Source organism: Anas acuta, chromosome 3 (genome assembly GCF_963932015.1).
Source record: "Anas acuta chromosome 3, bAnaAcu1.1, whole genome shotgun sequence".
Taxonomy (NCBI): Eukaryota; Metazoa; Chordata; class Aves; order Anseriformes; family Anatidae; genus Anas; species Anas acuta.
In genome coordinates, this window is record NC_088981.1 from 4701958 (window position 1) to 4714378 (window position 12421).

The window sequence follows — 12421 nt, forward strand, 5'->3', positions numbered from 1 at the left end:
GCAGTGGATGTTCTCTTCTTTTTATTTTTGATAAACTGAATAATCATTCCATATTATCTTCATATTGTTGTCTTCATATCACTCATATAACAGCCATTTTTGTCCAAAAAAAAACCCCAAAACACACTAGACTGCCTCTTCTCTTAATGACAGTTTTTGTCTACCTGCTTCGTAACCCTATCACCTCAGTAGTTGTTGTTACCTCTATGAAATTGTATTAACAGAACATACACATATATACATTAATTTTTAGAGGTTTTAGTCTGCTGAAACTATTTAAAGTTGCTGTATTTGGGGATAGAGTTCAGTTTTAAATGTGTATTTCCATTTTTATGTAACGCGTACAATCACGTCTCGTGCGTCAGTACTTTAGCTACACAACTGTGAAATAATCTTTTTTCCCATAGTATGACTCCTTTGGACCACAGCTACAAAAAGTATATCAAGCCAAATGAGTCAGGGCTCTTCAGCATTACCAAGAATTAACTTAAGTGCCTAGCTATTGTCTCCTGACTGAAAATTTCAGGCTTATTACAAGAGTTTTTCATGACATTTAGTAGCAAAGAGTAGTCTTGGGTACTTCCATAAAATTCAAATTCTTAAGAAAAATACTTCTAAGCAGTAATTTGAATTCTTTCAGCTCCATTCTGTCTCGCTGTATTGCACAGAAAGCACCATGGATCAACAATTCCGTTTGGAGCTTCCACTCCCTCTGCATACACCAGCTCTGTGCTTGTGCCCTGTTCTGAGACTAAAAGGCTAACGCTGGAGAAAACTGCCACACGCAATTTCCTCTCAGTGTGTTTTAGCACAGAACGTCCCATTTCTTCCTAACTGGGGCAGAGACACAAACCCTTTGTAAACAAAATCTCTCAAGATCGGTCTGAAAAAGGGACAGAGGAAGAAGGAAGAGGAGAAGGGGTTAGAACTAAGTATGATATTGATCAGTAGTGTTGCTACACATAGCTCTCTCAGATTTTACCAGAGGAACATTTAGTAGGTGATACTACCTGTGAAGTCAAAGAAAGAGGAGTTTTAGGTCTTTCCCTTCATACTATCCAAGACTTTCTAGTGGTTTATAGAAGCACTGACAATAGCAGGCATACAAGTTTATCTCTTACTTCTTAGAAAAATGGACTTCACTGATAGCCTGTTTCCTTCTCAAGGGCAAAACTATCCATGAGACCCTACGTTTCAATGAAGTTTGCTGATGAAAAAAACGTTGTCCTCAAAATGACACTGTTCATAACTACCACTATCGTGAAGCATCCCATATCTGGCATTATGTAGAACATCTCTCACCTCTGATCTTCACGTGAAGTCAGCTGGAATCAACTATCTTTAAATCTTGTCTTTCTTTTTATCACAAATAACATGATAATTTTATCATGAGAGTTTTGCAATTTGAAATGAAGAACTGTAAGTTATCGTGATCAATAAAAGCTTCCTTCTGAGGAAGTCAGAAATACTTTGCTTCCTTATTAAAAGACGCCTTTTTTAACTTACATCTTTTATTTCATTCCTAAACTGTTCAAAAGCATAGGGTTTTCAGAGGCAGGATATGAATACTATTGCTCTATTCTAATTAATAGTATTTATTAGACTTGGTTTTAACAGGAGCAATGACAACTTTGCTAGTCCAGCAATTTGGACTAACAAAGTTTATATCCTTTAGATGAGACATCTCATGAAGGCATCTACCATGTGGCCATTATCAACTACAAAGGGTAGATGTCAGTGAAGAGAAACATCTGGGCATGCACGGTAAACTGCATTTCTAGTTGAGGGGTTTCCAACATGCAGACAACAGGCCATTTCCAATCAACACAAGGACCATGACTTAACATGTATTTGATGTAATCATCTTCTTATGAAGGTTTCTAGCAGGGACCCATCTCTTTCAGATACTTTGAGTAACAGCTGACACCAATAACATCCTCACTGAGCACACATCCTCACTCCAGCATGGTGAAAGATGCCTCTGCAGCACTGTTGCTCCATTTGTCACCTGCCCTGGGAGAAGGGTCACACAGTGGGGTCCAGAGCACGCAGGAGGCCCACTCCAAAGTGCGAGCAGTTATTTAGAACGCCAAGGGATCGTTCTAGACTAAACCCCCCTCCAAGCTCTCTCAATGTCTTTGCAGAGCAGCAGAAGCTAATGCAGAACTTGTTTTAAAAGTGCTGTCTTGCAGTGCCCAGGGTTATGTTTGCTTTCAGATATGGAAGTAGAAGGCAGAGGGAGACCTTGAGACCCAGTGAGGAGAGATCTGCAAGCTTGACAACCAAATGAGGTGAGCTGTATAAGCCATATTTTGCTGAAAGCATCTATGTTAACTTCTGTCCCCTGTAGAGATACAGCAGTAAAGATTTTGTTACTTGGCCTCCCAGCTTCATGTCTCACTTTGTAAGTGCATCTTCACAAAGTTTTGGACTTCATAATGTTGAGAAGTCCCAGATATATCAGCATTCAATTGTAAAAAATGAAAACTGAGAGAACATCCTTCTCTAAACTGCTGGTGGTTTTGAAAGGTGTATCCTGTATCAATGTTACCTTTCTGATGGACACAAATGTATTGGTAATAACATCAAACATCCATTTATGACAAGAAAGTGCTGACAAAGCATGTTTTAAATTAGATACAAATATTTCACTAGTTAAAGAGATGAGGAAAACAGAAGAATAAAGCATTTTAATTCAAGTGACCCTAATTACATCTACAGTTACAAAGTAGAACATGCTTAAAGTATGATGCTAAGCAAGGGAGAATTAACAGCATTATCTGCAGGGAGCTTTGTTCTGTCTCACTCAAGTTCCTTCTTACCAGTCTATCTCTAATTGTTGATCCTTCAATGCTCTGTTTATTTTCCATACACTGCAAGAAGACGGTTAAGGCTCACAAACCAAATTCCCAAGTACATCAACAACTACGGGTTGAATATGTACTGGGACAAGCACTTGAAGATCCCCTGCTTGCCCCTCTGTGGTTGTTTTCCAGGCTGTTTCATGATTAATAATTACTTTTATAGGACTTCAAAGATAACACATCAGCATTAAGGGAGTGTGCACAGCTGGACTGTAACTCAAGAGTGATATATTTTAATAAAAGATCAGAATACTCTCCTGCCTGCTGGTATAATTTTGGTAGAAACCATGTTACACCAGGATAGGCCTGTAGCCAAGCAAATAATTTCTACACAGTGAAACTTATTTACAATTAAAACCAGAACATTTTAAAGTATGAAACATAGTTCTGAGCCTCACTGGTAGTTTTGAACCTCACTGGTAGGTTTGAACCTCACTGGTAGTGAGGTTCAAAAACTGGTATATTTTTGTTGCCAATGTAATTATTTTTGAAGTGCGCTTTTACACTGGTACAATTAATGTAATCTGCAAGGGCACGTTTACTGATAACAGGGAAGTAAACTATGACCAGTTCAAGCACGTTTCTAATAGTACAGATAGAGGAAACCCAAAGCCTTGGAGAAGTTGTGGGCACACACAAGAGCAGTGGCTTTTTATGTTGTCTGCACCAGAAAAAATTAAGTTTGGGCTACTAGCAGTGACCAGCCCTCACCACATCCAGGCAGATACACAAACCCCAGATAATTTCATCAGCAACTCATTAGATTTTTTGCTATTGTCCTAGGAAAGACAATAAAAATAAACTCCTTGTATTATTAAATATTTTTATAAGTACTTTAATTTTAAAGTGTTCATGATAGGCAGCTTATAAAGAAAATCATTGAGACTGAATATAGTTAGATACAGAAAAGTGCGAGTAGACTTTTGATCACACTTCAGTTCATGCCAGCTGGAAATACAGAACATAAAAATGCAAAGCAGCGTTAAAACTCAGTAGATGAAATTTCAGTGACTACCTAGTACTCTTCTACTTGTATCACCTCAGTGTAAATTTTCACTGCAGTTATATGAAGATACTGCAATAAGAGAAATAATTACAATTGATCCTGACACAACATATCAGAATGGGGCTGAATGTATCAAAAATTCTATTCCTAAGATTGATCTGATTGATACTGAGATTAGGCAGATAGAAGGAGCTGTGCCAACTAACTCTAAATATTACCTTCATTCTCCTCATTGAAATAATACAGACAGAGCAATAACTTGAACAACTAGCAAGTATGTAAACTAAAATTATAAATAGGTGCTATCAAAAAGCCCTCCCAGGAACAAATTATTAAATTAAAAATTTACCTGATAACGTAAGTCCTAAAGGGTATAATGTGCTGCATGACAGCAGGGATGTGTAGCCATATTCTGATCTATAATGCAAACACATAAATAGATAAAAAATTCATTAATGACATTTAATAAGAATGTTAAGAATGAAATATTGTTGATATATTTACATACGTGACCCCATTCTATAAAAAGGCTTTGTTGTTGTTTTCATGTTATTTTTAATAACTTGTTAATTTTCTCATTTTCAAAGCCATTAGCTGAAGAATGTTTCTGTGACTTAGAAACATGAGTTGCATTTTTTCTTCTAGTCATTCAGAAAATATGAACTTTGTATAAATAGTATCATACTGTCCAGACATCTCATTTCTGAATTTTCTGTAGTTTCTGAAGTAGGAAAACCCATTGCTCAGCCATGTGGGGTTTCTTTTCCCCTTTTTTTCCTTTTTTCTTTTCTTTTTCTTTCTTCTTTTCAAGTCTCCATGAAGAATCTTGTTCCTTACAAATCTCTCCTAAATCAAGTAAAATCATTTGACTTACATTGATGCTTTGCTTCTTATGATTTATATACCCTACAAAATAAAACTGTTTTATAACCAGTGATTAAGAGAAGTTTTTTTACTACCCCATTTGCGTTCCCATGTTTACCATACTGCCTTTACAACTTTTGCAAAACTGTATGCACTACGAAAATGTATGCACAGAAAAACACCCTGAAACAGCTATTTAGCACTGCTGTGAGGAAAAGAGGACCAACCAAACTACTTACACAGGCAAAGTTAGAAGTTCCATCTGCATTTCAAAAAGGAATGCTGAGCCTGTTAAACCTGTTACAGAAAGACAACTACGTGCCAGGTAAGGGATCTAGCACAGATGAAACATTAGCAGCTGTTACTACTGACATAATTTTAATCATGCGTGCACACATATCTTCCGAATAGCTAACACCAACAATCACTCAAGGATGAAATGCAGAAAATTCTACATTATTCTTCTTGCTAGAAGAGAAAAATATTAGGCAGTAGGAAAACTGTATGGCCAGTATTTATTTGAAACATTTGTGGAATTAGCCAAATAGCTTTGAGTCAGTTCTGGAAAAAATATTTTCAGACTTACTTTTTACTCTGTGACTGTTAGTACACAATAACAATACTAACCTATTTTGCAAGACAAACCCGCCAAATCTGCACATTGCAAAAAAAATACCACATTTGGTATAAGCTTCTGATTCTACTTGGTCTCAAGAAGGAAAAAAAAAAGGGTCTAGCATGCCAAATATGGGAAGTGTAACTAGAAGATTCTTGTGCTAGAAACAAAAATTAAATAACATTTTGACAAGGAACTGCAATGATGACAAAGATACTATTGTATTCAAGCAATTTGATTTGGAACACAACAATCTGCTGTTTTCCATATGCGAGCCAGCAATCCACAAGGAAATATTTTTTTATGGAATAAAAGTAGTAAAAGGGTTTTATAATTTTGTTTTCATAGCTTTCATTGTTTGTCTTAATTTTCGCTGTGTATTAATTCAAACTTCTCAAGCCATTTCATTCATCTAGATGTTTGCGTTACATATGAATTTCATCCTCAGAATTGAATTAATTGATAATTTTATGTTAACAAAGGAAAATGTAATTTTTATCATGAAATTAAACCTAAATATACTAAATTAAATAAAATGTCAAATTAAAATAATTTCTAAATATTGACATAATTTTTTTAATAAATCCACAACTCTCATTAGACTTCTTAAGCTTCCACCTGCTTTTAAGATACAATATATATTGCATCTGTTCTATCCTCCAGCTTCAGAGGTTCTTTCTTTTTTATCATCTGTTTTTTATAACATAATTCATTTCTAAAACAGTGTCTCTCTTAACAGTTTGTACTTCTGACTTACGAAGATTCACACAGTAAAATTTAATGAAATTTTTGAAGTTGTCAGCCTATTTCTACTAATTCTTCTCCACTGAGAGGGGCAACAATTCCTCCACAACATCAAAAAACTGAAATCATTCAGAATGAAGCAATGACAGACTTTACCAGGGATATTTAAACCCTCCACAAAACAAGCTGGAGGTCATGGATTTCTCTGCATCTGTTAGTTCTTTAAAGAGACCAACATAATGTCAGGTAGTTAAGCTGAGCAAATACCACAGAATATGAAATATGGGAAGAAAGGTGGAACCAAGTATATGACTAAAAAAGGAGCAAAGAAATACTCTTAAGAAGGAACAGTCCTACCACAATAATGTTGCTAAGAAAGCATCTTGCTGAGCAGCAAGTTGGAGAAAAACCAAGACTGCCAACTAGACAACTCCCTGGGTGATGCAAATTGTTTTATATTACATTTGCTGGCTTTATTACAAACATAAACTTGTCTGATGAAGGCATTTACTCAAACTAGATCTTCTCTATACAAGAATTCAAACAAACATCTTTTCAATAATTTTTCTGTCCTCTATACAAAGGAAACGCCACTAATAATAAGTAGCTCAGTTGCCCTGAACAATTTACTGATTTGTGCTAGTGGTCTTCTCTTAAATGAGCCTTTGCAGTGCACTTGATGAGACATACACCATTCTTTGTGAAAGAAACAGTGCAAATGCTTTCCAAGTTGAATGTTACTGCTTGTTAGTAGATGATTGATTTGACTTTGGTTTACTGTTTCCAACTTCATCTATTACACTTCCTGGAGCTTACTAAGCCCAACATTTTAATGAGAAGTGTTTAGTCCATCTGCACTACAGACTTTGAAATATTTTTTGAAACATTTAAGGTAGTAGCTAAACAACTCGTTTGTCCCAACGACTTTAAATAATTCCATCATTACTACCTTTAATAATTGTTAAAATAAAGGCTATTGAAATACCAACTCTCAAGAGTTGGTGCTACCGTGAAAATGAATTTAACAGATAACATAAACTAGTTCCTGCCTTGCTCGATGGTACCACATAACAATTGGTCTGCTCACAAGTTTGTATCAGAAACTATTTAATTTAGAACATGAAAATCAGCTACAACAGTTCAACTTGCTGCTTTGTCTCTCTGCTCATTTTAACTTAATTGAGTCAGGACATTACAGCAGAAACTCAGCTGATATACTAGAGCAAGAGATACCAGCAGGTTGTGCTGAGAACAGCCAGAGATGAAAAGCCCATCAGCTCATCACCTGAAAGCTCATCAGATCCTACAGAAAGGGCCAGAAAACCTATCTTTACAGTTTAACATGAAGAGGTGCTGCAGCAGTCCTCCTGTCTAAGATTACAACTACTGAGCACATCATGGCCTTACTCATTTGTTCTCTGACCTACAAGTGAAGAACCATTACACTAAAAGGATCAGGAGGAAGCGATATGATCACCAACACCAGCTTTACTTCAGTGATTGGTTCCCTCTATGCAAACATGTTTCAATACTTATTTAGAACATCATCCTGGCTGGTCAGGAACGGAACAAGGAAGGAGCAAAGATGTGTGGAAGCAAGGATCTGATTTTAAACATGTAATACTACAATGAACCAATATAAAAATGATCACAGAATCACAGAATTTCTAGGTTGGAAGAGACCTCAAGATCATCGAGTCCAACCTCTGACCTAACACTAACAGTCCCCACTAAACCATATCCCTAAGCTCCACATCTAAACGTCTTTTGAAGACTTCCAGGGATGGTGACTCCACCACCTCCCTGGGCAGCCTGTTCCAGTGTCTAACAACCCTTTCAGTAAAGAAGTTCTTCCTAACATCTAACCTAAAACTCCCCTGGCGCAACTTTAGCCCATTCCCCCTCGTCCTGTCACCAGGCACGTGGGAGAACAGGCCAACCCCCACCTCTCTACAGCCTCCTTTAAGGTATCTGTAGAGAGCGATAAGGTCGCCCCTGAGCCTCCTCTTCTCCAGGCTGAACAAGCGCAGCTCCCTCAGCCGCTCCTCGTAGGACTTGTTCTCCAGGCCCCTCACCAGCTTCGTCGCCCTTCTCTGGACCCGCTCAAGCACCTCCATGTCCTTCTTGTAGCGAGGGGCCCAAAACTGAACACAGTACTCGAGGTGCGGCCTCACCAGAGCCGAGTACAGGGGGACGATCACCTCCCTAGCCCTGCTGGTCACAGTGTTTCTGATACAAGCCAGGATGCCGTTGGCCTTCTTGGCCACCTGAGCACACTGCTGGCTCATATTCAGCTGACTGTCCACCATCACTCCCAGGTCCTTCTCTGCCTGGCAGCTCTCCAACCACTCATCTCCCAGCCTGTAGCTCTGCTTGGGGTTATTGCGCCCCAGGTGCAGGACCCGGCACTTGGCCTTGTTAAACTTCATGCAGTTGACCTCAGCCCATTGGTGCAGCATATCCAGATCAAGTGAGTTAAACTCACTTTGTACAAGGCGTATAAAGCTATTTATTTCATTTACATCTGTATGTAACAGGACAGGACATGACTTCACATTCACATTATTGTAACTCTTCAGATGTCCTTCAGAAAGATGTTTTAATTTCTATTACCAATCTCTCTCTTCCAATCTCCTCCACTAAAATCTATTTGTAATTCTTCTAGTAAAAAATAGCTATTATTCCAAAATGGAAAAACAATGAAGGATATTGATTCTAAAACTAACTGAAAATAAAAGACAGCTCTCTCTGCACTGCAAATGTTTATAATGATAAAAAATCACAGGAAACCAAAAGGAAAAGAAATCCCTTGTGCCTCACAGGAAATAGGTAAAAAGTTAACGTAGCCTAAGACAGCTTAGAATATTTTCATGACACAACTTCAGGAACAAAAATGACATCTGAAACTGTCCTTACAGGTATTTTCTGAGGCTCCTACAATCTTGATGTCTACGAATGATGAAATGATCCAAAGTTGCAAAATTAATTACATGCCTACAGGAGATATATAGGGTTTGGATGGTGAAATGCTGCCCCAGTGGAGCAGTAGCCCTCACATTCCCAACAAGGACAACTTTGCAAGGACAACTTCCCTGCTCCTACAGTTCTTCCAGACTTCAGTCCTTTTACTTGTTATGATGTGTTTAATAGTACAAAAAAATGTAAAGACAACACTTACATTCGATACCACTGTGATAAATGCATGTGCTATAAGAAATGGCAGTGTCTCAGGGGTTCCGTATTCAAAACAATCCTTCATGAGGGAAAGGCCATTTTTTCCACAAAATAGACAAACATAGCGAAGCAAGTGCAATGGTACTTCTACATCCTAGAGAAATTACAAAATAAAAAAGGAGAAGAATACGAACAATCAATGCTAGATCCATTCAGATATACAGGAAATACAAAATAAAATAAAAATATCATAACAAATCTATACAGAGGAAGCAACATAGCTATTATAAGTTTCTAGGAGATATGTACCTATGTAAAAATGGACAACTTACATTCATGTCACAGAATGCTCCTAGTATATTGCTTTCTTGAGCAGAAATATCCTGTTTAAAAGGAAAAAAAATAAAATTAACTAATAGAAGCAATAAAAACGTTTTTGTAGAACAAAACACAACTGATCATTAACAGGTATTATAGTCAATTAACAGAAAAATCAAAAACCTAGATTAGACGAAGTCAGAAGCTAAAGCTTTGCTCCAATTTCACACTCCAAAGCATATTTTTCTTATTTATGAGTTTACTATTGTTGAAATGCATTTGTAAGTACACAAATACACATTTAAGGTAACATCTCAGCAGTGGCTCTCAAAGGCTGGGATCAAAACATCATTCTTCACCCCCCACCTACCCACCCTCCCTTTTCACCCTCAATAGCAATTTTTCAACAGAAATACTGCAAAGGGGGATACAGCCTGGTGCAGTGGCTGCATATAATTCCTTAACTTCAACTATTATATTATTTTACATATAATGAAACACCTCATATAAAATTAGTGCCTAATACTCTTTGCAGGATAAAGCTAATTTAAGAGGAAGAAAGAATTGTATCACCTTATCAATCTGTTAGCTATCTGCTATGATGACAAACATATTTTCCAGAAGTACTAAACTGAAAAGAGTTTGGAAAAATAACTTTTCTTTTTAATGTTCACAACACCTACTTGTTGGGCAGCATAAAGTGGGAATTTTCTTTATTAGGGTTGTTACACATACTGTGTGTATCTTGCATGTGGCTAGGAACAAAAGGGCACTCAAACTATCATAAAATGCGACTGTAAAACCACAATATTGCCATGGATACTTGTAGGTAGTTACAGCACACCTTCTTCTTCCCATCTCTCTGTACCAAACACCCAGTTCTCATATTCACAATTCAAATGCAAGTTTAAGATAATTTCTTAATGAAGTTTCCTGAATACATTTCAAATACCTCTGTAGGAATAAGCTTCTGCACACTATAGCACAGGATGCCAGAGGCAAGTGATTTTGGAGGGATTAAGTGCGATACAAACGTTCTGAATTATTCAATATGCTTGTATTATATCTAAGCATTTATTTTCCTTTTTCTCCTGCTGAAATCTAAGTCATGCCTGAACTCGTGACACCATAACAGCTATTTTTAAAACAGCTCTGAAGCCAGTAGGTGGTATGTTTTCAAGTAGCTAGAAAAGGTGTTCAGTGCTATGCTCACAAAAACTGCAAAAATACTGTGAGAAAATTCATTAGTTTTCTTGAATAAAATAAAGAAAGAATTATTGTCAGGTAAACTACAGTTCTTAGAATACAGAAGTCAACTCATGGAAGTTTGGTGCGTGAGCGCTTACTGAAAGCGTCACGGTTGAAAGACCGAGTCTGGAAATGTGACTTCTGTACTTGCAGATGTGAAACAGAACAGTCAGAGACCAAGAAATCCTTATGATCACCTTTATGAGGAAATAAGAGAATTCCTCATGGGAATCTAATATGCTATTAACAACCACCACTCCAGATGAAATATGCTAACTTAAGTCTGCCACAGACACAGTTTTGGGTGGAGGGTACTTAATTAGGGGTATCTTCCAAAGAAAGATTTACTTGAAAAACAAAAGCATAGATGGCAACATTCCAAAGAACCAGAAGACTACAGACACCCAAATGACTGATTTTTTCCTCTTTCAATTTCACCTTCTTTTAAGAACTGCTGAACAGTTGGCTTACTCTCTTAAGATTCATTATTCATTCCTGTCTAGAGGAATTTTAAGACAGTACAAAGTTCAGGAGTGCATTTTATCTTTTTGCTTCTTTCTTTACAGGATTTTAAGAGCCTCCATTTTCAAAACCTTTTTTCCCCTCTGAATTGCCCATTAAACCTGCTGCATAAAGTCAGTATAAACTGAACAACAGAGTATACAGTTTTGAACTATTCTGTATGCAAGATCTCTTAAAATCTATTAAATTGTCAAAAACACAAGCATATTTATAAAAATACTGAGTGTGTCTATTCTTTATCATTTAAAAAATGCAAAGATTTCTCTGTCTGGGCACCAAAAATAATGGTAGACTCCAACAGGAATAAACAGTGTGTTTCCAGACTTCACCTTCACTGAAGCTTTATTCTTCAGTGTTCATGCCCTGAGATGAGCTGTCCTCTAAAGGACTACAACCAGCTCTGCTCTTCTGAAAGCACAAACTTAGTAGAAAGACAGTTTTTCTTATGTTTCTGATCAATTTAAGAAAAGCTGAGGCACGCTTTCTGTCTATACAGACCCATATTCATTCTACGCAGGTCAAGACTATATACTCGCCAGTTCTCAGGTAACATAAGCTTGATTTACTTCCACGTAACATACTTTCGCTGTCCTCATATCCAGCACATTTCTGCCCTCTGCAAGGTCACGTTCGCTTTGCTGTCAGAACTTAATTGTTTAAGGAAGCTTCTGGTGCTAACACGCAGTCCCTCTGGCTACCAACCAGTCTTTGCTTCTCATTTCACAAGGTCTTCACTTTCTACAGAAGTGTCATAAATGTGTAACTGACAAAAATAGCTCTTAACCAGTACTATTTTAGGACAGAGTCTACAGGCTGACATAGGGGCTGATATCCTTTTCTCTTGGTTTATTGTTCCTTTTTTGTTTAATCAAGCTTGGACTTCTAAAATAGGAAAAACTTGTTACTTTCATATGAAAGTTCTTCTCCATCTGGTCAAGTGTAAAATGACACCTGGATTAGGCTTCAAGACTTGTATTCTGTTTGCTGTCATTAAGAAAAAAAAGATTTTGGTTGTGTATGCAAAGACTAAGGGTAAATATTGACCACTACTCATTACCAGAAGAC

The 12421-nt window shown here is 37.2% G+C and overlaps 1 protein-coding gene across 9 annotated transcripts in view; it reads right to left on the reverse strand.

Moving 5' to 3' along the window:
• USP34 (ubiquitin specific peptidase 34) overlaps window positions 1-12421 on the reverse strand; it is a 128372-nt gene that overhangs the window by 91682 nt on the left and 24269 nt on the right. For all 9 annotated transcript variants that reach the window (XM_068675352.1, XM_068675353.1, XM_068675347.1 and 6 more), the window contains 3 exons: window positions 9601-9651; window positions 9273-9422; window positions 4220-4287 (listed from right to left, as the gene is read on the reverse strand). In XM_068675352.1, coding sequence (XP_068531453.1) covers window positions 4220-4287; window positions 9273-9422; window positions 9601-9651 — 269 coding nt within the window. The remainder of the gene's footprint in view (window positions 1-4219; window positions 4288-9272; window positions 9423-9600; window positions 9652-12421) is intronic.